Raw genomic sequence first — 26550 nt, forward strand, 5'->3', positions numbered from 1 at the left:
ATTACTCATAAGAAACTACACAGACACAGATCAGCTGTCACATTATGTGATGGTAGATCTAGGTTTGTGCAGTTTGCAGTTGGGCCAGACTTGTAAGTACAGATGGTATCTAATATAATGCTGTGTAGCATAATACAGCTTTGGAGTGAGATCACCAGGTATCACCATCATCACCACCTTACAACAGGAACTGAATATCATGATAATAAATACTTTATTTGATGAATGTAACTGAGTATAATATACTCTTCTTACCTGAGGCCCTCAGGATTAACAAACTGTTGTAAATGGTGGCGCTCTACAGTTTCATATTTTGCATAAGGTTAGATTTTTGCCGGTTTATACTGGCTGTTTAAAAAAGACCTTGTATATCTTAGGTATTGTTAACAAACTTTTAATTCCATTTATTTTGGTGTATATGTGATGGGTGTAATTTTGTTTATAGATTATACAGCTTGGCCTTCAGATGTTCACCTATCAAAGAACCTCAAACTCCACTTGATCATTTTCACTTCCCAGACTTCAGAGGTAAATTGTAAAAAAAAGATGTGATAACATTTTTTACATTCTATATATTTGGTAATTCATTCATTGCTCTTTCAGAAGCTGGTATTGTTTAATATGGCAAAATTTATTTTCCCTATTCTGATAACTGCTAAAGATGGTGTACTTTATATTAATTCAGGTTGAGTTGTTTGAGCACATGGAGCAGTCATTTTGGTTAACTGTGTGCTTAGATCATGTACAGTTTCCATTAGTACAGTATCCAAAGAAATTTAATCCACAGTACATGGAACTAAGGCAGATGTATGCCAACATATCTCATTGTGCATGTTGAAAATGCAAACCACTTCACCTTACACTTGTCACTCTCTCAGAAGTTAATAATATCCGTAGAGCACCCCCCAGTACAGGGTTTAGTTTTTAAAAGTTAAAAAATATTGTGAGTGCTGTCATTATTTTGCCATTCATGTGAATGGAGTAGTCAGAAATTTGGTTTTCTTCCATAATTTGTGAAAATTTTATGCTGAAAAGATGTTTTGTAAAAGTAAATGAAATAACTTCAACAGTTTAAATAGTACTTTGTACTTAGTTGTATCTAAGCTTTGCCAGACACTGTTCTAAATTCCAAATTGTAATTAAAGTTTTAAGAGAGAGAGAGAGAGACAGAGACAGAGAGAGATTACTTACTATGGTCATTGTTTTGCATGGTTCAAATCTTTAACATACATGATTTTAAAAAGACTTTTTTTTATATCTGGACATTAAATGTAGTCAATTACAGTCCACAACATGAAAATCTTTATTTCAGGGTTACAGTAGTTTTATTTTCCAATTATTCAGATATATTAAGTCTGTCTCACAATACCCATTGCTGGAAAGAAAATTATACAATGGTTGAGTGTATCTTTCTAATTATATAGCACTATTACATTACAAGAATAAATCACTTCATGAATGAGTAATATATTACAGGGACTGTTACTGCCCAAGGACACCATGACATTTTCAATTTGTTAAATAAAAAGGCCAGCTTTGTTCATTTTGTTGTTTGTTTTAGCTTTGCTTTGATTTATGCTGTGGGTGTGTAGTGTAAGATTGTATTCCCCACATAAAACTCTTGAACATTTTGTATCACACTGAAATGCCACAGTATAATACCGTATTGAAAATGGTTTTAATGTGAAATCAGAGAGTCTTAAATGCCTGTTGTTTTTTTTTTTTTTTATGACGTGGGTATGTCAAAGGCCTTGATCAGTACATACTCTGAACAACTGGACATGGTTATAGGAGTTATCAGGTATCATCATATCAACTTGTCTTTGAAGGCCTGTACTACAGGGTACCATAACAAAAGCATGCAAAACAAAAGCGCGCTGACAAAAGTGCACCAACAACTGCATGCAATGATAAACAACCCAACAAATACACGCAAGACAAAAGCGCGCATGTATACAAAGATAAGGTTGAGAAGACTGAAAAAGGTTAACGGAGAAGATAATACAAAAATGTTAACTGAGAAGACAATACACACAAATAAATTGTACGATCTTCTTTACAATTTAACTGTGTGGATCAACTAACTTTTTCTCTTAGTACATTAATTCTAAGCAATGCCAACTTCTCAGGTCTTAACCATTTAAGTTAATTGATCCACACAGTTAAATTGTAAAGAAGACCATAAGATTGAGCTTTAAGGTGTCTGCTCAACCTTTTCCACTCATTCTTGTTTAGGTCAATTATAAATAAATTTAACCCTCCTTCGATTGGCAATAATTGACCAGTGAAGCATGTTAATTGGCAATGGATGTGGTCTGTTCAAAAATGTTATAAGTATGTATGACTAATTTTTTTATATCTAAAACAAATTTACAGTCGTGAAGAAAATGCTATCGCAGAAGCAAAAGGATCATCTTTTGTATGATGGATACAGACTTTGTAAAGACAGAGTTCTAAGTAAATAAACCAACATTTTTTTAAAAGCAAATTTATATGTTTTATTTATTTAATGCATTATATTGTAAGAACATTTGTTCACACATTCTTAGGTGCACTTATGTCCTGTACACATTTGTCACTGCGCGCTTTTGTGGGCGCGCTTTTGTTGGGTCACCTTACTTCAGACATTACATCAGCCCCTAACACCACTTAGTGTGTATTGATTCTGTACTACAGACGTTACATCAGTCTTTTACACCACACCATGTGGTGTGTATAGAAGGCCTGTGCTACAGACATTACATCAGCCCTTAACACTGCTTGGTGTGTATTGAAGGCCTGTACTACAGACATTACACCAGCCCCTAACACCGCTTGGTGTGTTTTAAAGAGTCAGCACATGGAAACTTTAGAATAAAACATGTGAAGTCAAAAAACATACTAACCACTACCAACGTTTATGATCATCCTAATGAAACCTGATAAAATAAAGCTTCAGCATCCAGCTATACTACAGCTATACTAGGAATAAGCATTACCAAGGAGTTGCATGCTTTTTAGGTAGTATGTAAGCTTGTTACCAATGAATAATTAATTTTAAAAACAGTGGAGTGGAGTAAAATACTGTTTTGGGGTGAAATTTGGTGGTGTAGATTTCTGAAAGAAAAAAGAACGTTGTTTTATAAATAATTAATAAAAAGGAAACCACCACATTCACCACTAAGGAAAACATGACTGGCAAGAGGAATTAGAATTTCAGGATATTTATGATGCTTATGCACAGAATTGTCTCAGGCAATTTAGAATTTGTTATATCACTTTCTGTTATCTCTTTTTGTAAAAAAAAATTTCTTGCACAAGGACCAAGAATCTGGTAGTGTCCCTTTCAGTTTTCCAACAGAGTGAAGAGTTAAAGTGTTTGTCATAATTATTAATCCCATTCTCATTTTAATAAGTTATTTAGTTTAAATATGCATAACAGTTCTTTAGCTGTAAACCTTTGTTATCTTTTTATTGTTTTTTTTTTCTTTTCAGCTCCTGTGTGATAACTCGGCACCATTCTCCTAACTGTTTTCAGCTTCAAGAGGAGATAGCTAACTCCATCTTGTGTATGCATGCAGTCATTCCTATTGTGAGTCAGCTGACACAAAATTCAGTTGGTGTATATATATATCCCTAGTGTTATGCCAATTGTCACAGATTCCTAGTATCAAGGACATTTAGATGGATTATGAAACACATACTTTACTGTTTTCAATTTGGAAAGAGATTTCTTATGAAATCCAATGCTCTGTATAATGTTTTTGTAAAGTGATATTTCTATACTTGTTGGAATATTTATTGACAAAAGTACAAATAGGATACTGTTTTACGCATTTCTTTCCTGGGCTGAACACAAAAATTTAAGCTACCATGCTAATCAGTATGTGGAAGTTTATGGGACTATTGTTGTTTGCCGTTCTATGGGGAGGAGATGGGGAGTTGAGACCAAAGGTCACAAAGAAGCATAGAGGTAAGTGAAAATCACATGAGAGAAAAAGTAAATGAAACATTCCTATGCACACTTTCAGATAATGAAAAAGTGTTCAGCAAAGCAATAATAAATTACTTTCTTAATTCTGTACAATTACTGCCCACCCCCTCTATTCTGCAAATAAGTACCAAATGGTTGAATTCAGTCATGAATATATTTACATATTCAGGGTATATATTTACACATTCTTAATTTTAAATAAATGTCAGGCTATTGATGCTTCCTGAATTTTGTACATATATTCAGTTCAAATTCAGAATTTTCAGAACAGGTTCATAATTCTTTCATACTAGAATTGTGCTCGCAGACAAAATTCTGCCAAAAGATTTGGGCAGATTCTTTCAGATTGATGACAGAATTGAGACATGAAGGCAGTTGAAAATTCCATTTTGCATATACTTGTATGTAGATATAGAAGAGTCCCAGCATTAGTGTTTATTTTCATGTGACATTTACAAAAGAAGCTATGTAAGTTCTTCCTTGTAAGCCTTTGTGAGCAAGTAATGTAAATGAAATCATACACTGAACTTTAATCGGGGTCACCATGAAATTTTGTGTGGTACAGTCATGTAAAGTGAGCATTGTCATAAAACCATTTTGATTAGCCAGCTTGAAAGTCACATCTAGCATACCTACTGTATGGAATTCCTTACCAATGAGGATACGTAATTCAACTTCCCTTGCTTCTTTTAAAATATCATTCAAGAAATTTTTTCTAGACCAACTGGAATGACATATTAAAAGCTCTGAATAGAAAACTTTATAATCATATCCATAATTGATATATCCAGATCTTATTCGATACATATATACATATATATATATATATATAGTAAATAAAACTTGTGCTGAAATGTATGTACCTGTGTATTGAATATTGTTCATATTTGTATGTTTCCCAGTATAGTCACACATAGTCATTCATGTTAAATATGTACGAATGAGTGTGCAACGACACCTGGTTATGTCCATGGTCTTCTAATTTTATTTTGTGTATTTTTGTTTTTGCTTTCTTATTTTGTTTTAAATATTTAATTTTTTATTTTTTTTAATTTTTTTTATAACATAGCTGATTACAAAAACTGGGACCACATGGCAGATGGGTCAGCCATGACCAAATGTGTTATCCTCGTTAAAGATAGTTTATTATTATTATTATTATTATTATTAAAGAAAATGCAAAACAACTTCTGCGTGGGTTTGAATCTATGATTCAGCCAATATGGGTATGTGAGAAAGCTTGCCAGTAGCTTCTTGTGTGTCAGTGGTTCTTCTCAGGGTTTTCCCGGGTTCTTCCTCCACCATTAATACTGGCCGCCATGCATAGCCTATCGTGTGCTGAAAATGGCATTAAACCCCACAACAACAACAACAGCAAAACAACTCTCTTTTTTAAATACTTTTTTCCCTACTTCTACATCTGTAGTCTTCTGTTGTACTTGACAGTTTGGTTTTAAAACAAATAGCAATCCCTGTATTCATTTTTTTTTTGTCTGGCTGTGGCTTTACAAGCCGTACGACCCATGTTGTTCTTTTAAGTTGATGTAAAATGGGTACACTTTTCTCAACCTATCATGACACTTGTCACAGCTTTGACTACAGAAAGTCAAAGCAGATTTTCCAATCTTCACCTACCTGCATTCACTTTCTTGGCCAATAGGTTTCAAAGTTTAAACTGCTTGTTAACATAAAAAATGTGTACATGAAAGCTTAAAGATATGTTATAATTTGCTCAGATTACTTTCAGTTTGAATTGTCCGGGTCTTACAGAATCTTCAGCAATATTGCCTGAGGTTTTCAGTTTTATGTATCATGGTACAACACCGAATTTTCACAATATTCCTTCAGGTTTTCGATTTAATGTATCAGATTACTTTCAGTTTGAATTGTCCGGGTGTTACAGAATCTTCAGCAGTATTGCCTAAGGTTTTCACTTGTTTTATGTATCAAGGTATAACACAGAATCTTCAGCAATATTGCCTTAGGTTTTAAGTTTTATGTATCAAGGTACAACACAGAATCTTCAGCAAGTCTTATCATTTCCCCAGGATTGTGTACATGTACAGCACAGAAGCTTAAACATGACTTCTCATTGCTCCGTTTTATTTGCTAATCTAATATCTTAATTTGTGAAACAAACCCGAACATTTAAGAAGACCACAGTTAAACCAGACTCTGATAGAAATCTCCTTGTACAAGTCAGCCATACTAAACATGCTCTGACCTTTGCTGGATATTGAGGTAGGTTAATTTTGACCTGCAGTATACAGACTTCCATGAAGTGTTTTAATCTCATTTGCATACTTTGTATTTATCCATGTGATTATTTTGTGTGGCTTTTCTTTCAGTTAACATATCAGCGAACCAGTATTTTATGTTAAGAATTTTAAAACTGGCCTAGATTAATGCATCAGTGTTATTTGAATTTTATGAAGAACAATTGAAAATAAAAGGTGTACGAGACAGGAAGATAATCTGTTAGTATCCAAAATATTTATTGCAGGTCTTTATTCATGACAGAGCTGTGACTTCCTCTTGAATGAACTTATTGGTGATTTAGTTTTTTTTAGCACTCACATGTTGACATCAGCAAGTGAAAAACACAAAGGCAGGATATATAATAATAAAATATGATGTGAACAATTTACTTCTTGACATACAATGGGTTTGCAAGAAATTCAGACTTTAAAATAGTTTGAGGTTTGTACTCTGAGGGAAAATATAGTTTTACAAACTTAGAAGTATTTTTTGTTATTTCCCATACTCACTCATCTCTAATAGCCTGCAGGTATTTACAGTTATCTAGAGGAAAGGATCAAGATTTAGATTCAAATCAAAGTATTAAAGAGAATATCTTTCTAGCAATCTGATGTAAAAATGGTTCACTGCCTTTGGATTAGTAGTTAATCAGCCTTTCTTGCAGTCATGGCTTTAGAAAAAGATACTGTGGGAGATGAAAGATTGAGGTATATTACAGGGCACTGACTCCAGTTTTCTTTAAAATGTGTATTTGCCTCCCCCCCAGTGTTTATGCAAGGTTTCATTATATGTATTTTAAACATGGTTTAATCCATTTGTAATCTGCAGGCACAATCACAAGTTGTTGTGAACATTGGTAAACAGGTACTTGGCTTATTTACCACCCAGTGCACATTTAGGAGTTGTTGTGAACATTGGTAAACAGGTACATGACTTATTTACCACCCAGTGCACATTTAGGAGTTGTTGTGAACATTGGTAAACAGGTACATGACTTACTTACCACCCAGTGCACATTTAGGAGTTGTTGTGAACATTGGTAAACAGGTACTTGGCTTATTTACCACCCAGTGCACATTTAGGAGTTGTTGTGAACATTGGTAAACAGGTACATGACTTATTTACCACCCAGTGCACATTTAGGAGTTGTTGTGAACATTGGTAAACAGGTACTTGGCTTATTTACCACCCAGTGCACATTTAGGAGTTGTGAACATTGGTAAACAGGTACATGACTTATTTACCACCCAGTGCACATTTAGGAGTTGTTGTGAACATTGTTAAACAGGTACTTGGCTTATTTACCAACCAAATGCACCATTAGGAGTTGTTGTGGTTGGTCTAATATGTGTCATCCCTCTTGCTTCATTCCCACTTTGTCATAGTTAGGTATATAATGCTGCTCTTTGTATATTTAGGTTTTTTATATAACACTGTTTTCATGATAGTGTAGTCTGGTACATAATGCTGTGTTGGTGAGTATTGACCCTGGCTACTGCATTATGATGGGGGAAAACTGTTACTGTCCCAATTTGTGTAAGAAATGTTTAACATTTTGAGCTAAAACATTTGTCTTGCAATTATATCTTTCATGCAAACTAATAGATTAATCCTTGTTTAAGGTTTGCACAGAAAAAAAAAGAAATCCCAGTCAAGGAGTTACATTATTTGTCTCCCCACGCAGGAGGCTGTGCCAAGCAGGGTAACAAATAATGTAACCCTGCAGTTGGGATTTCTTTGTCATGATACAAACACTGACATTATTTTTTCTCACCTATTTTTTTTCAATTGACTTAAAAAAACCATGCAGTTTGGCAATATAGTTAGCAGATTCAACATATACAGTATTAATCAGTTTCTAGTATTGCCTCCCATTTTATATAAAAGACATCAGGTCTTGTGCTCTTAAAGTTCTTTTTTGAAAATATGAATCTAAGTAGAATCTTGCTGTATATGTCACTCTTAGAAAAGAAGAAGAAAAAAGTCAAGAAAAAAAAGCTGTAACTATTATGTGTTGGAAGTATGCACAGTGATCATCTAGAACAACATGCTTTGTTTTATAAAAATACTGCACACAAATATGAATATGTTAATGTTGGGGCACTGGGGTGACTTTTGGACTCTTAAGTATACAAGTTCTATGAGAGAAAATAGAAATAAAAACATTTATTATTATTATTGTATTATCACATTTAATGGATGAATGTCATATGAAAATGACAGTAAGTAATTAATACCTTTTATACAAGTAACTTTAACTTCCATTAGTTCTTATTTGGAAAATGTTCTGTGGTAGGCAACAGTACTGTACAATACTATGCAGTGCAATATTGGGTACACAGCTATAACTAAGTGTGTAATGACTGTGAGGAGATTTCTAATTCATGACTTTCTTGAAAATATGTTTTCTGTCCTGGAAAATTTGGCAAGTCTTGCTATTACTAGTGCAGTGATACGCTACATGGAAATCTTATGGAATAGCATGTGGATTGATTAATGAAACACTTATATTTGCAAGTGCAGGAGTTATCATTTGCAATAGCAATATTATTTTGATTCAACTGGAGCGGATTGAGGGTGTTTACAAAGTTTGAAGAATCCAGTTTGACATTACAAATTTCTGGTTGTTGTCATATTTGAGTTTGGAGTTTTGTAGCCAGTGTTGTGTATCACCAAATACATGTGTCATGTGTGTATTGTCAAAACGTTTTGTATGGTGTGTTATCAAAGTTAGAGAGACAAAGTTGCTTTGTGGGTGAAGTTCTTTTTGTTTAATATATGTTCTTGTGTTTGTTTGATTTTATCATATTTTGGCTTCAGGCAAGCCACCTCCAATCAAGGGTGGCTACAGTTTTTTATTGACATTGCCCATGAAGAGTGGGGTCCTTGGGACTGATAAGGGGTGGGTGTTGTTTTTTATTGATATTGCCCATGAAGAGTAGGGTCCTTGGGACTGATCAGGGGTGGGTGTTGTTTTTTATTGATATTGCCCATGAAGAGTGGGGTCCTTGGGACCGATCAGGGGTGGGTGCTGTTTTTTATTGATATTGCCCATGAAGAGCGGGGTCCTTGGGACCGATCAGGGGTGGGTGCTGGTTTTTTTATTGATATTGCCATTGAAGAATGGGCACATCAGGATTAAAATATTTGTTAATACATGTATGTTATTTAGGTGGATGGCAGAAATCATTAAGACTGTTTAATTAATGAGAAGACTAATAAACAAAAGGTACAACTTGTCCATCTTACACATGTATGAATTTTGTTATATTTTAAATGGCATTTTAACAAATATGTGATTGAAAATCTGAAAATAGCTCATATATAGTACAGGTTTTAAAAGTTCAGTTGTGTAGATAAGAATGGTCATAGTTTTCAGATTGAACTTGCAATACAGGCATTTTATGTATAGATAGTTACAATTTTAGTTTATGTTTGAATTAAGGTACATGTAAATGTACACTGTAACAGAAAAGGGACCATAATTTAACCTCCCACAAATGGGTGGGGCAAAAGACTGATATAAACATTTCTGGGTTGTTAACTCAAGAAATGTTGCCATGTTTATAAACAGGTGCCCCCATAACACATAAAACTGATCAAGACATAGCAAACCTACACATGGGTGTGCTGGAAAGGAAACATTAATATATGATTGTCCACTTAAGGGAGGTGCAGTGTTTAGGATGTTGACCTTGTGACCTAAATGGTACAGATTTCATTTAAATTATCTGATAGGCTTTGATTACCTTATATACTTGCTTATAAACTGCAGACAACATAGATCTTGCTCTGTCTTTGCATAATGTTCCTGCAGATCAGGCCTGAGTTTATTCTACAAATTACTGTCACAGAATAAACACCGAGTGGGTTTTTGGACTAAATGAATAAGACAAACACAATGTGAGAAAGATGGAAATTTATGAATGAATTAATAAAGAAAAATATAAGATGTAAAAATACAAAGATTCTCTCACGCTCTCAACATACGATTTACTCAAATCACTCTACACAACATTCACACATCAAAAATAAACCAAAAATATTAAATTAATATGAAGTACAGATCCAAGAAACCTCATGGACTGCACATACGCTTCAAACAGTATTTTACACAATAAGAGATTCACATAATCTTGAATATGAATTCTATTAAGATTCAGAATAATCTTTAGAACACAACGAAGATTCAGAATAATCTTATGAATATAAAAAATGCAATGGAACAACAATTGATCCAAACGTATGCTTCTAGACCCCTTGTACAGTCGCACGATTCCTTGGGTTGGTCCACACTCTTATCGACCGCTCGCACCCTTTATGAATCCACCACGAGTACAGTCATACGTTACATGTACAGACAGCATACAGCACTTTTTCTAATTTTGCTATATCTACGTCCGTGGCACAGACATACGTACATACTTACATATGTATCGACAGCACGTAGCATTAAATGTTCTGGAAACTCCAGATAGCTCTAAGCAACTTTAGACGGCTTCGGACAGCTTCAGACTGCTCTAGTAATATTCATAGTCACATTGACAATCACACTTCATAGACACAATCACAGCGACAGTCACAATCAGCTACAATAACAGTCAGCTACAATAACAGTCACAATCAGCTTCAAACACTGTCAGCTACAAACACAGTCAGCTACAAACACAGTCAGCTACAATAAAACCAAATTGATAATAATAATAGTTTCTGTATAATCTCTAGATATATGATAATACTTTAAATCTGCGTTGTAATAAATACATTTTTACGCGATAAGACATTACAAACCGAATAAGCTTTGCATATCAAATGAAAATGTAAATTTAACACTTACCCCTATGGCTGGAGAACAATGGAGAGCGTACACTCCTTGACGTGATCAAAAAACAACCAGTGTGGTTTTAGAAATTGGTCTTACTTAAATCCATAGGAGAGTGAGTACAAGTCAGGGTAGAATACCCGTGCATATCATGTTAGTCATGTTACCTCGTCACAAGTAACCTCTGTGGCTAGGTACATGTTAATACAGTCGCTTACATGGAAAAACACATTCACCCTAGATAATGTTGTACGCATGTACAACGAGAAATAGTTGAATAGTTTTAAGACAAAACCAAGTTATTTCTTTGCCTAATTATGTGACAATTACTCCCAACAAACTGCACATACCCATATTTGCTAGCACATTGGACTGGCTTTCATCATCATTGGCGACTCGGTCTCGAAAGACCATGCGAATAGCGCCCTTGGGGTGTTGTCTGTCTCTGTTGGCAACGTCTGCTGTGGCTGTGCAGTCCTATACGTGAGTGACAGTCCCTACTGCAGTTGGTGCAGACATACTGGGAAGTCTGCGTTACTGTGGTTGTTGTTGCGTTCTTCTTTCTCTTACGTTTCTCTGCTGCCAACTGGCCTCTCCTCACATCAGCGACTGATATGCCATTGTTTACCATCAGTCTCCAGGTGCCTCGGTCCTCAGCCAGCTCTTCCCGGCCATCGGGTAAAATGTTGCATGCCTTCATGTCCCTCTTGCACACATCTTTGAAACGGAGTGAGGGGCGTCCGACTCTTCTCATGCCAGTGGCCAGCTGTCCATATAAGATGTCCTTTGGCAGCCTTCCATCCACCATGCGTCGGACGTGACCCAGCCATCGAAGGCGGCGTTTAATTAGCAGGGAGTACATGCTGGGGGTACTTGCACGCTGCAGGATCTCGCTGTGTGGAACACGGTCTTGCCAGCTGATTTTCAGGATGCGTTTTAGGCACCGTATATGGAAGGAGTTGAGCCGGCGTTCTTGCCTCATGTAGGTACTCCACGTCTCACTTCCATATAGAAGGGTGCTGAGAACGCAGGCCTGGTAGACTCGGACCTTGGTGTGCTCTGTCAGCGCGTTGTTTTCCCAAACCCTCTTTGTTAATCGAGCCATGATGGTGTTTGCCTTTCCAAGCCTTCTGTCCAGCTCCATATCAATCGAGAGAGTGTTGCTGATGGTTGACCCTAGGTAGGTAAAGTTGTTGACTGCTTCCAGGGTGACACCGCTGATTTTGATTGAAGGGGCAATGGTGGTATCTTGCACGCTGACATTTGTTTTTTCCAAGCTGATTGTGAGACCAAACTGCGTGCAGGCAACAGCAAAACGGTCTCCCAGTCTCTGGAGGGCTTCCTCGGTGTGGGCCACAAGAGCTGCGTCATCTGCAAAAAGCATCTCCCTGATGAGCACAGCTCTCACTTTGGTCTTTGAGCGCAGTCGTGCCAGGTTGAACAGCCTCCCATCAGACCTGGTGTGTAGATATATGCCATCCGTGGACGTGTCGAAGGCGTAGGACAGGAGCAGGGAGAAGAAGATCCCAAAAAGTGTTGGTGCCAGCACACAGCCCTGCTTCACACCACTGTTAATTGGGAAGGAAGTTGAGGATGATCCATCATACAGGACTGTTCCCTTCATATCTGCACATTGGACTGGCTTTATAAGTGAGTATATATGGTAACTACCATAGTGTGTCCTAGGACAAGACACTTTATTCAAGTTGTCGCAGCATGATATAACCTTAAAAAGGGTTGCTCTATCATAGAAATGTAAACCAAATTAATATCATTCTAAGTCTTTATTCCTATTAAATCTCTAACAAGGCATTCTCTTTCAAGAGAGACCATGCATAATACCATCATAGAACCAGATTTTGGCTCTAGCCCCACCAGTTGAGCTCAGTGTTTGGCCTACCAGGTCAAAATGTGATGTGAGCTCTATGGTTCAGCTTTATGATATCTGTAATTCAGACTTGGGGGTTCAGTTACTTTTGTCAATTAAAGTTACAGTGTGCTTGCACATTTTAATTACAATAATAAATTGATCATACATTTAATTTGTTAGCTAGTTAGCACTCTGGTGACCATATTTCTGATCTGATTATGATGAAACAGAATTATAACTTATATCATCATGATCTGTGATTTATTTGATAATAAGTGAGATCTCTGCATATTAATGACAGTGAGATCTCTGCATATTATTGAGAGTGAGATCTCTGCATATTGAGTGAGATCTCTGCATATTAATGAGAGTGAGATCTCTGCATATTAATTAACTCTTTACCTTCTGCTAACGCATATATGCGACCATAAAAATAGCCTTGTAATCCCAGAGACGCATATACAAGCTGCTAATAATACTCTCTCTGTCCCAGCTGGCCCATACATGCGTTTCCGGCCAAGGGTTGGGAAACCCCAGATATGCATATACACGTTTCATATTAAAGCTTTGTATTGGATGAAATTACAAACATCCGTTTTCTTTTATAATATATAGCCAATGAAAATAGTCCTTACATAAAATGATGAACGTATTCTATTAGTAGTTTTACAACATATAAGCGGGAAATTCTATTGAAAATGAGGTCGGTGGTGACAGTAAAACAAAATGTCAACATTCACGTATTCCGACGACGGTTCTGATGGAAGTTTTGAAGGATTTGAAAGTGATGATATTGATTTTAACCAGATTCAAGAAGGTCTGAAAAGAAGAATAATAATGCAGTGAATATTAAAAATGCAAGCAATAAAAGAGAACAACCTGTATTAGCAATACTCTTCCTACCAAATTGGACATTAGTATAAGTCCTGTTTCGACACCCGTCATTTCAGATTTATCTGAATCCGAGGATGAAACGCTAGACAATCAAATCTGGTCGGAACACGCGAGACTGGTAAATGTGGACGACTTTACAGCAGTTTCAGGGCCAGCATTTATTTTAGAAGAAAATGTAAGGGAGATATATTTCTTTTTATGTGCTTCAGGCAGTATCATAAAAAATTACCAAATCTGCAGTAAAATAGTGGACACATTGGTGTGCAAAATAGTGGTGAGAAAAGTAATCTAATATACATTTTAAACAAAGATATATTGAGATATATTTTGTTATTATAAATATGTGAATATAAACATTGATTCATGTGGATTATATGTACTTGTTGGTGGAAATGAGTGAAACCCAAGTCTAATTAGTACAGGCTGTAGAAATGAAGTCATTAATGGAACTGAGGCAGATCTTTACTATAAGCTCAATGTGTGATATTTATAAGGTTGTAAAACAAAAGGTATGCTTAATTCAGTATACACATACATGCAGTAGAAACTTGGAGAACTAAAAGTGCTGTAGGTGCAGATGTTTTGGTTTGTGTTTTAAGTAATTTTTAAGTTTAATGTCAGAATATATTATTTGTCAGTATTGCATAGCTTTCTCGACTCATCTCCATTTTTAAAAAAGTACATTGATAGGAAGAGTATTGCTGATACAGGTTGTTCTCTTTTATTGCTTGCATTTTTAATATTCACTTTATTATTATTCTTCTTTTCAGACCATCTTTGCAGGAATGTCTAATTAAAGTGGCAAAAATGTAGGCATAAAAATGCACCATTGGATGTATACATGTCTTCTATGCACAGGTTGCAGATGGATAGAGAACATCTATTTTTCTGTCTCTTGCCCAATCAGGTGTGGTGGAACCTTGCCAAGAGATGCTTTATATACAAAGGGAGAAGGAAAGAGCCTTCCTTTACATCTCAACACTCAGTTTGCCTCATTGAGTTCCTCAGGTCTTGGAAGGAAATTTCAGAGCCTTCTGACATTGACACTCCTCAATTCCAAAAAGCCCACAGGCTAAGAGGATTTTTTAAGTCACAGGTCCTGCCCAAGGAATGAATGACTAGGACAAATAAGTTATTGCACACACACACACACACAAACACACTGTGGAGGGTGGAACAGTGTCTAGTAGGATGGAAAGTGAGGCATGTCCTTTAACAAGGGACCTTTCAAAACCAATAGCGAGGTGAATGTGACATGCCCAATGAGGAGGAGCAGCGCCCTCTCCAGGTTCAAAACCTTTGGCAGGGGATGGCTACAATCACACTCTATTCTTTCTAAGGGGAGATCCTTCATCAGATCAAAGTCACCTTACCAGTTATTGGCCGGTCACCATTCATGAGAACTCATTTGGCACAGGGACCAGGATCAGTCCAAGCCCCTGTCAGCCAGACCACAGTTGGGGATTGGGACTTGTCATTCTGGCACATGATGAGGAAAGGTGATTGCATTGGCATGCCCCCCCCCTTCCCTATATCACTGTATTCCTACCAACCATATGGATCTGGTGTCATCCTGATCAGGGAACTGGCTTGTCCTTTCCATTCATACTGTCATGGATTTCGGGCCCTTGATGAAGGCAGGATTGATGTTGCTGGTTGAAGCCTGACAATACCCCTTTAAGAGGCAGGCTCTCTTCCCCTAAGTGCTCTATGTAAGCTGACATGAAGCATTGTTGTCTTCCAGTTGAGTCTGCCATTAGGGACAGTCCCCTTGCTCCATAAGAGGAGTCTCAGAGGAGGTCTCCCATTACACTCATGTGTCTGTCAACCCAAAGAGACTCATCTCTTCCACAGAGATATATGGGTTCACAAAGTCATGGTTCCCAGAGGAATGAACAACAAGGTGAGGACATCAAGTCAGTCCTGGTAGACTCCCAGGAGTCTGATACAGAGCAGACTGAGGTGGCACATCTTCCTCTCTGATGGTCCCCTGTCCATTTCCACCCCTTGATTCCTGAGGAGATGATCTGGTCATTTAACAAAGTAGTAAACAAGATTTACCATTTTCTGCCTCAGAATTAGTGTCTCAAATGATCAGACTTAGAAGAGGCATAACTTCTCTCCATTTTGGAAAGTCTCTCCGAGGTTATTTTTCAGCCATACCTATTATTGCTCCTCCACTTGCCTATTGTCAAGGAGCTTTCATTAAGGTTTACTATGGCTTAAGAACTGTCCCGGCAGCTTAAGAGATTAATCACCCCCAACCCTTGTGTGGCCGTTGTACTCCCCAGCTAGCTCTAGGGTTTATACCCCTGCATGAACCTTCCCAACTTTGACACCAGGGTGTCATAAGTGGGCATTTCGTCAAGGGCCAGGTCCTGCATCTTAGTTTTGACACTGGAGGCTTTAGGGCCTAAGGTTAGGTCACAGGCTACCATAGCCTCACATGCATACCTTTTTGCTGCAGGATTTGCTGTCCACATCTGGCATGCTTTATCATGTCCAGTTGATCCACCTCCATGGGGGGGTCCAGAGTGGCTGAGTGGTCTAAAGCGCTCTCCGTTACGGATCACTGCCATCTCACCCCTGTCTGCGTGGGTTAGAGTCTCAGATTAGGCTAATGTGAGTATGTGAGAAAGCTTGCCTGTAGCTTCTCATGGGTCGGTTGTTCTTTCCGGGGTTTTCCCAGGTTCTTCCTCCACCATTAATACTGGCCGCCATGTATAGCCTATCGTGTACTGAAAAATGGCGTTAAAGCCTACAACAACAACAACAACAACAGCCTCCATAATCCCGTCTTTGGGCTCTTCAAAGGTCTTGCACAAACACATCGAGAATCTTCTGGGATCTGCTCCTTTGTCCTTCCCTCTTTCCTAAGGAATTAGGAAGGGCCAACCATAGAGATTTACTCCTTTACTGAGGTACATTCCTCTTCCATCAATCCCCATGGGAAGCTGGCAGACCCTCTTTTCAGAGGCATGGTCCAGCATAATGAACAATGAGTAGATCCTCTCGATAATGCAAAGATACTAGTTTGAGTTCTTGAATTTCCTCATCTATAAGGAGCCCCCCCCCCATGGAGTTCCACCTGTTTAATCATGGGTTTAAAGGAAGAGTTGCAGTACAGAGGGTATAAAATGACCAATCTGTGGCTTTTTGCACCCATACATTCTTGGTTTCCAAAGTGGAGGAAGGTTTTGACTAATCTGAGACCTTTCCACTGCTATGACTATATGGTCTTAAATTAAGTAACAGAAAAGAGTGAAAACCAGCAAGTTTTGTAAAATTCAAAATATGAGTTATTTCCCTTAAATAGAAAGTGTAGTTTAAAAAAAAATGAAATCCTAAATAGCCCTAAAAGTTCTATAACAGGTCCCAAATTATGAAGTAATCCAAATGAGTTCTAGTGGTACAGGTAATTCAATAAAGTTCAGTCTATTGTGCTGATGTGCCAATAGTCTTGATGTATCACAATGATATAATCAAAAATGTCTTTAAATAAATTCACAGTAATTCAATACAGCTACTGAATCCAAAAGTCTGAGCACTTTGTAATTTCAATGAATAATTGAAATAAATCCATTGAAATGATCATAGCTGTTTTTCTCTTCTAAGACTAATGTTAATGCTAGGAATAAATAGCTTTCAGTCAATTATCATCTGTATGAAAAACTAAGACACTAAAACACAATGTAGAAAGCAGAATGAGGCTTAAATGAATCATTTCAAAATAACTTATCAATAAGGTAAAATACTTTAGGTAATTTCTAACAGCTGACCCATCAAGAATTATGTCAGCCTGGTTTTTCAAGACCTCAAGTCCTGAATTCAAATCTCACGATGTTTATTTGGATTAAAAGTACCATGAAACTCTGCAACATGTTTGCTCAGATGAAATGACCTCATCTTTGAGTACAAATCCACAACTATAAAGAATTAACTATTTAATGTTTTTTAAACCACCCTTTCAATCTAGAATCATGAAAATGAACACACGTAAGAATTATATTCATAACACCACCTTAAAAAAATAAATGCAGGAAGAACCTTTCTAGACATAGACACAGCCTTTCAGACTTACAATAAGGCCCAGTGACTGAGCACTCTTCATTGATCTCATGTATACCTTCAGATCAGTAGACAAGGACACATGCCCCTTCATTTTTTGTGGTGGTTTTGGAACCTCCTTCACTCAGTAACTATGGAAAAATTACTCAGTTCATCATATTCTTGACAAGAATATTCTTGCAGGAAATCTGTCCAGGAAAGGCAAGGTAGACACAGAGAAGTCTCTGTACCAATCTATAGCAGAGATCGGCGACGCATCGTGTGAATGTGTTATGCGTATCACGTGATACACAAAAGTTAAAATGTAGGGCAAACAATGACAGCAGCTGTTAATAAAGCTTGTGTAAGGAAATACAAAACAATGGTATGGAACTGCATTTTTATTGCTGCTTTTATCTTATAGTCTTCAACAATGGAAAATTCATATCCATAGTGTACAAATATATATATATATATATATATATATATATATATATATATATATATATATATATATATATATATATATATATATGTATGTATGTATGCTGTTGTTGTTGGGTTTAAGGCCATATTTCAGCCCACGATAGGCTATATATGGCAGCCAGTACTAACGGCGGAGGAAGAACCCGGGAAAGCACCGGAAAGAACCACTGACCCACGAAAAGATATATATATATATATATATATATATATATATATATATATATATATATATATATATATATATATATATATATATATATATGACAGAAAAAAGGACCTAAATATAATGAAGCAATTGACATGATTCTCTGTTTTGATTTAATCTATATTTAAGACACTTTTAATTCATGTTTTTAGAACATTTTGAAGAGTTAATCTACATGTATCATTTCATAATAATAAAGTTGTATATTCTTTTAGTGATAATACACTTGTACACACAAGAAGTTTTAAAACTGATGACAATGTAGAAATGTTTATCATTTAGTAGACAACATGCTATCCTGAAATATTCATGAATCATTTTACTTTTAGATAGAATATCAAAATAAAATCTATTGGTGATGCAATTTGTTTTCTTTTTTAAGGAAGTTTTCACCATTTTGGAATCATTGTTTACTTTATATTTTTATTGGCAACCACATCACTGCTTTATTAGGTAGTTTGTGTCCCAACATCACAAACAAGGGTTGCTCTACCCATAATGGCCTCTTCTGGTATTTACAAAATGAATCAAAGACATAAGTAAATATGTTACGTATCACAGATGAAGTTTGAATGTGTGAGATTTATTAGTTTGTTACTCGTGTTTTTATTTTTACCATTAAAAAGAAATAGCTGAATAAAGGTTCCTACATATTAAATAAGCTGCCATTTGAACAGCAACATTGTCTTGCTATGTAATATACAAACTGCACATTTTGGTCATACATAAATTATGCCCCATGGGTCTCACTACTAGTTTATTTTTTTGTATATAAACATTTTTGTACAGTTATGTATATCAAGCCTGTAGTAATCTACCATCATTTAGAGACCTTTAAGGATAACATTTGAATTTTTTGGTTAAAATATTTTTCTTCTTTTGATATGAGTTGATGGCGGGACCCTAAGTACCCCTGCCCCTGCACTGAGCAGGCCTGTATATAATTCTGAAGTATACAAATGAGTGTGGAGGCAGGACTCCATATATATATATATATATATATATATATATATATATATATATATATATATATATATATATCTGGTCAGTTCTAAACTATGCAATAAAGTTACTCAGTTCAATAAATCTTAAGTGTGTTTTCTTATTTCTGTTGTATATTCGTCTGTGTGTAGGTGTGTGTGTGTGTATATAGTTTTAGCTGTTGTTTACTTTTAATTTATTTATCTAGACCCCCTCATTTTCATTCTTGGATTAAAAGCATCCCCCCACACCTGATGTTAATTGAACATGTTATAGTTTCTAAAGAGATGTAAAGAGATGATGAACCTGATTTGATGTAAGTGTTACTGGGATAGGGTCGAAATGATCCGTCGTCAGTCTATTCCCACCTACAACATGTTTACTGCTGATATATGTCCATCTTGTGAATTTGTCGGTAGTAAAAGCTCCCCTTCCACAAGCACCCACCTAATGCCCACAATTCTCGAGATTTGTTTTGGTTTTGGAAATGGAATCCAAAATATGCATGTCATATGTTCACAATCCAGATATCTTCTATCGCTGTTACCAAGTCCAAAGCAACAATGTCTTGAAGCAACACGATTTCTTTGCTTTTCAGGGATAGATGCAATCTCTTCAGTGTGTTCCGCCATTTATATTGTAGTACAAAATCTGGTTTATTTGTCCTACATTCTGTATCTGAGTCTGCGAGCTATAAACAGGCATGCTGTTTTTTAGAAATTAACTGTTGGGGAGCTCCTTGATGGACTTGCTTGTGACAAAAATGAACTGTAATCTCTAGTTTTGCATCTCTCCAGTTCCAGATCAGAGAGCTTGAGCAGTTAAGGCATTCAGCCTCAAGTGGAATTGCTTACCTCTTTGCATCATTTAGGATGAATCTGCAAGTCAGCCAAATAGTCAGGACCTCCACTGCTTGTTCTGATACACTCTTTGTGGCCCCAACAATTGTGGTTCAGTGATCTTTTTGATATCTCTCCACTGCTTGTTCTGATACACCCTTTGTGGCCCCAACAATTGTGATTCTGATCTTCTTGATATCTTTCCATTGCTTATTCTGATACAATTGTGGATCAATGATCTTCTTGATATCTCTCCACTGCTTGTTCTGATACATCCTTTGTGGCCCCAACAATTGTGGTTCAATGATCTTCTTGATATCTCTCCACTGCTTGTTCTGATACACCCTTGTGGCCCCAACAATTGTGGTTCTGATCTTCTTGATATCTTTCCATTGCTTATTCTGATACACCCTTTGTGGCCCCAACAATTGTGGTTCAGTGATCTTCTTGATATCTCTCCATTGCATGTTCTGATACACCCTTTGTGGCCCCAACAATTGTGGTTCAGTGATCTTCTTGATATCTCTCCATTGCTTGTTCTGATACACCCTTTGTGGCCCCAACAGTTGTGGTTCAATGATCTTCTTGATATCTCTCCATTGCTTGTTCTGATACACCCTTTGTGGCCCCAACAATTGTGGTTCAATGATCTTCTTAATATCTCTCCACTGCCAACCTGGCTTTTTAACCAGAAACTAGCTTCACTAGCTCCACGTCCTATACAGAACCCCATTTCCAGTGCTAGGGATGATCAAGATTGAATTGTATGCCCAGTTAGGGCATTACAATTCTATTTGGCTTCTAAAAGGAAAAGGAAGGGTAGGAAGTTTCTTTCCTTTCAGTCAATGGCTTTGCAGACATTTCAGCATTCACTATTTCTTGGACTGTGCAAACAATTGAGATCTTTTCAGTTCAAGATAAATAAAGCTCTTGAAGTCCAAGCCACTACTACCTCATGGGCTTATCTAAAAAATTTATATCATTGGATGATGTCGTAAAAGCTACATTTTAGAGATCACATATGATCCTCTATCTTTTCCTTCTGCTTATGTGAGCTAAGATATTTATTCTCAAGGGCCCACTGTCATGGCACAAAAGGCTGCTGAAGTAGATACTAACAAACAGTAGTGGATACTCTTACAGTAAGGGTGAATATATAATTTTTATGCCAGTTCTTGACGCCATCAGCGTCCCATTGCACTGGCAAATATAGCTATGAAGTAACCTATTATTAACACTAAAATATAGTGGGGGATGGGAGTAAACTAATTTTAATGATTTAATACTTGCCTACTGGTATTGCTAGATTCCATCTGCCCACTTCACTCTGATGTCTCATGCACAACCTTGCCTTGAAGAGGATGATGACTGGTGCATGCACCAGTATCTCAAAGAGCAGACAGGTCTGTGGTTTCTTTATAAAATCTTCATGGATTTTCATCCATGGGAGGAGAATTCTTATTAAAATGGGAGGCCCTGAGTGGCTGAGTGGTCTAATGCGCTCTCCGTTATGGATCACTGCCACCTCACCTCTGTCTGCGTGGGTTCGAGCCTCGGATTCAGCCAATGTGGGTATGTGAGAAAGCTTGCCAGTAGCTTCTCGTGGGTCGGTGGTTCTTTCCGAGGGTTTTTCCTGGGTTCTTCCTCCACCATTAATACTGGCTGCTATGTATAGCCTATCGTGTGCTGAAAAATGGCGTTAAACCCTACAACAACAACAAAAACAACTTCTTAAAATGGGCAAGGGTAATTCCATTCCATAATAATAGCAGGTAAGTATTACATAAATCAAATTAGTTTTACCTGCCCAAAAACTACATTTTTATAAGATTGCAGATATGAGAATATTTTACAGAGGGAGCAGGTTGTTCCAGTTATGTTGCATATTTAAATAATTGATGTTATATATATATATATATATATATATATATGCACACACAGAGTATATAAATTATGACATTACTGATGAAGAAGAACCCTCCACAAAGTTCAGACTGTGCATATATACGTTCAGTTTATTATGAAGTAATCAGATCTATTTTATTTAATTTTTGGTAGTGAATTAGGTCGACATGTTTGATTTTGTCTCTTATAATTATTTTATCGATAGGTAACATATGTGAAAAGGACACATTTTCAGATATTTTTGTTTATTATTAGTATTATTATTATTATTATTATTATTATTATTATAGTTTCTTGCAGGGAATGGTTGATAACAATTTTAGTATATTTTATAGGTCAAGAGGTGATGTTGAATATACAGTCCAAGTTGGCAGCCTTGACATTCATCAGAGGCTTTGGATAGTCCCTGTTAAAACTAAATGCCAGCAATAAACTTCACACATATTTTAATGAGGTGTCAGCTTCTAATGCATGAACAGCCAGCTCTTTGGGTGGGTCCTCCAGCATTGTAACTGGAGTATGATCTAGATAATTGAAAAACTAAAATTGTGTCCACATGACACAGATGTTCCTGCCAATGTGGATGAAAGTAAGCATGTTATCATATCTCTCTCAGATTGGTCAGAAAATGCATAACATCAGATGTGACCTAACATCAAATGTGAACTGGGTTATAATAAATTCATACATGTACCATATTTTGTTTCAAATCAGGATATCCATCAAAAGTTATTAAGCAGATACTAACAAACAGTAGTGGATACTCGTACAGTAAGGGTGAATATATAATTTTTATGCCAGTTCTTGAGGCCATCAGTCTTCCATTGCACTGGCAAATATAGCTATGAAGTAACATATTACTAACACTAAAATATAGTGGGAGATGGGAGTAAACTAATTTTAATGATTTCAAATATTTTGTTTCAAATCTTGATGTCCCTGAAAAGTTATTAAGCAGGAACACAACTTGTGACAGATTGATGTGATTTCCTGGCTTGTCATGGAATATCACATCAATCTGTTACATGTGTTCCTAAATGATAACGTTTGAAGGACAACATGATTTGAAACAGAACATGGTACATAATGCATGAAAAATCAAATCTTCCAAGCAGTGCTCTTCTTTTGCAGACCTTACAATAAATTTATTTTAAATTACAGTAGAATCTGACATAATTTGTGGTCAAATTCAAGTCTCAAAACAAATTATGCCTGATTTGCTCCACAAGATGAAATATATCTGGTATTATTATATACCAAACATGCTCCTGAATAGAAGCTTAGAAGATTAAAGTCATCACTCTTTATCACACGACCCCTACCACCTTTTTCATAAATTTGCCTCACTTTAAACCCAGCTCATAGACGGATCATATAAATATCAGTGATTTCGAGCGAAGTTGGATTGGGATGACCGAATCTGTGAAGACCAGTTTTGATGGATTTTGCCATGTGGTGAAAGAAAAGATCTAGTTTAAAGTTATTACCATCAGTACTGTGTGAAACAGTTCATTGGTGGCATTTAGTAATTGTGTGGCAGTTGGTGTTATTGGGTGGGGAGGGTTCAAGACGTCTGTAAATTTAAGATTATGAAAGGAAATATGATTTACGTGCTGCAACCTCCAAATAGCTCCCATGGAGGGAAACATGCTATTATGGACATTGTCTTGATCTGTAGGCCTAATGTGTACATGATATAAAATATATAAAATGACAGGTGAACTGTGAACTAAAAACAATTTACTCCATATTCATCTTTTAATACAGTAGTTGGACAGACAGGTGAATTGTACAAAAGTACAGTAGTTGGACAGACAGGTGAATGTACAAAAGTACAGTACTTGGACAGACAGGTGAATTGTACAAAAGTACAGTGGTTGGACAGACAGGTGAATTGTACAAAAGTATAGAAGAATTTTGTTTAGAAAATTATCCCACTAGACACAATTTTACTGACGAACTGTTTGATTCTGCATTAAAAGCAGTATGCATTCCTTGGTCTTGCCCTATGCTGCATGAGGTTTGTCAAGGTATTTGGCAGGGAAGCATGTAGTTAGTTGTAAAGAATGATTATAATGGGTTTGGTGTAGACATTCTTAACCACGAGGTGGAATTGCCAATCTATAGACCATTTCACAGTTATCTCCCCTTTAAAACACCAGAGGACATCTGGGTGCAACTCAATTCTGGATAGTTAAGTCAATAATTATGGCAGATGTAGATAAAAAAAAAAATGTGACAGACAGCTCACAATCTGCAAGCAAGATCAATATCTCACTATCTTAAAAAGAAATTATATCAATATTTGATCAATTGCTTTTATATCTTTTTTTCTTCTCACTAACTTGCGCTGTTCCCAGCTTTCAAATAAACGTTCTCTGCCCATTTCAGAACTTCATTATCTTTCCATAACTACCTCATGCTCTAGTTTGTATTATTTGATTGTGCAAAAGTTTATCGCTGCGTCAAAAGATTATTAATTCAATTTATCTTGTCTGAAGAATGATGAAAATATGTTTATTTTTTACAGCTTTAATCATTGCAGTTACTGGAGGTTGAACAACGATAAAAAATTAACTTCTTAAGGTTCTTTTATTATTGATTTAGACTGTTGCATTTCTATTAACACATAAACCACTGGAGGTATTTGTCTTTTTCGCCTGAAAATCGAGTAGGAAACACATTTTGAAAGCTATTTCTGAATAGATCTGAAAACACCAAATCCCAGGTGATCTTTCAATAACATATTTCTTTTAAAAATTTTAAATGGAGCCATTATTTTTGTATTGAGAGCACTCTTTATTCCAAATGCCCATCTTATCCTACTTTTTGCAAAGGTTCTTCTGTCTGTAGTTCATACCAGTTTTCCTTAGATCTGAGACCAAAAAGTCTAAAATCCATACACAAAATCAGATTCCGACCACGGGCGAATTTTGTGTAGAAAACAATTGGGTCCAAAAAATGAGGTTTTTCCGTCTGTATTTTGTAGTGCAACCAGAAATTCCAGATTATTTGGTATCATTGTAGAGCTACATCTGTCTACCTTTCTATAATACCACCATTTTAGTGTATCATGCATGACCATGACGCTACAGAGCTCGGTAGTAGGCTACTACCTCCTGCCACATTAACTTGTCGCTAGGGGTTAATGTGTTAATGTTCATTATATTTTTCATGAAATAACTTCAGTTTTATCTAGGAAGGATTTATTTTCTTTAAAAATGCACAAATGTCATCCACGCTTGAACAGACAGATGCTCACACGAGTCTCCTCGATGATTATTTTAATTTTTTTCCTAGAATGGTTGGAATTTTTGGAGTACAATTTGGAGAAATATCAATGTTAGACACACTATGCATGTATAGGACATTTGTGGCTCTCACCTATCTGTCTGTCTGTCTGTCTCATTTCATCTGGTGCTAGGGTATGTATATGCTTGAATGAATGTGTGTTCACATACATATATTACATAAACATACTTCTGGTTGAAAACGAGCATACAGTGGTGGTAAGAAAAAAAGATTGACCGATAGATAAAGACAACAAATATGAATATTTGTGAGTATCCATTTATTATTGACTTGAAAAGCATGTTCTTAGAAACAGTCTCTTTTGTAAAATCATACTGTCTGCAATTTTACATCCGGTCACGTGGATCAATGTTGATTTAAAAGGCGAACCAAAGTAATAGGATGGAATCTGTGAAATAATAGGATCTTTTTAACTTACATATTCGATGCAAGGAATGTTAAACAGAATTAAACTAATTTTAAGAAGGCTCTTCCAGATGAATTTGCTGGCAATCCGAAATAATGTCTAAAGACCCCAGCACATATGAGAGTTATTACAACTCGTCAACATAAGCAAAGAAAAATCATGCTGAAAGTTATTGCATGCACAGTCCGATACTTGATGTTTCAAATTTTGAGAAAACCAGCAAGGAATGTAAATAATTCAATATTAGGCTGAATGAATGCATGGTTATATTTGACTGGACATAGCAAGAAAAGAATATGTATATGAGGAAATACTTTCTTGATTGTTTAAAGATGGGTGAACCCCTCCCCTCTCCCCAAAAAGAACTGAAACAAAAAAAAAATGTCATTGGGCATGTTAATTAATCTGAATAATGCATGACATTTACACCCAAATATGAATAAATATGCCATCTGCATTAATTACACTCCTTTATCTTTATGATAGCTAATATAATTATTGCTTAGTTAAGTTCCTCTGAATACATTAATATACTGCATTCCATTTTTTAT

General features: G+C 36.2%; 1 protein-coding gene across 2 annotated transcripts in view; it reads left to right on the forward strand.

Moving 5' to 3' along the window:
• Positions 1–412: 412 nt before the first annotated feature.
• LOC149802175 (semaphorin-2A-like) overlaps positions 413–26550 on the forward strand; it is a 147785-nt gene continuing 121647 nt past the window's right edge. Inside the window, exons 1-2 of one of the 2 annotated variants that reach the window (XM_089956586.1) lie at positions 413–528; positions 3475–3952. In XM_089956586.1, coding sequence (XP_089812712.1) covers positions 3853–3952 — 100 coding nt within the window. In that variant the 5' untranslated portion in view covers positions 413–528; positions 3475–3852. The remainder of the gene's footprint in view (positions 529–3474; positions 3953–26550) is intronic. The other variant, XM_089956587.1, reaches the window with a different exon arrangement.

The sequence above is a fragment of the Sinohyriopsis cumingii genome, chromosome 4 (assembly GCF_028554795.1).
Source record: "Sinohyriopsis cumingii isolate HCF-2022 chromosome 4, ASM2855479v2, whole genome shotgun sequence".
In the NCBI taxonomy this organism is placed as follows: domain Eukaryota; kingdom Metazoa; phylum Mollusca; class Bivalvia; order Unionida; family Unionidae; genus Sinohyriopsis; species Sinohyriopsis cumingii.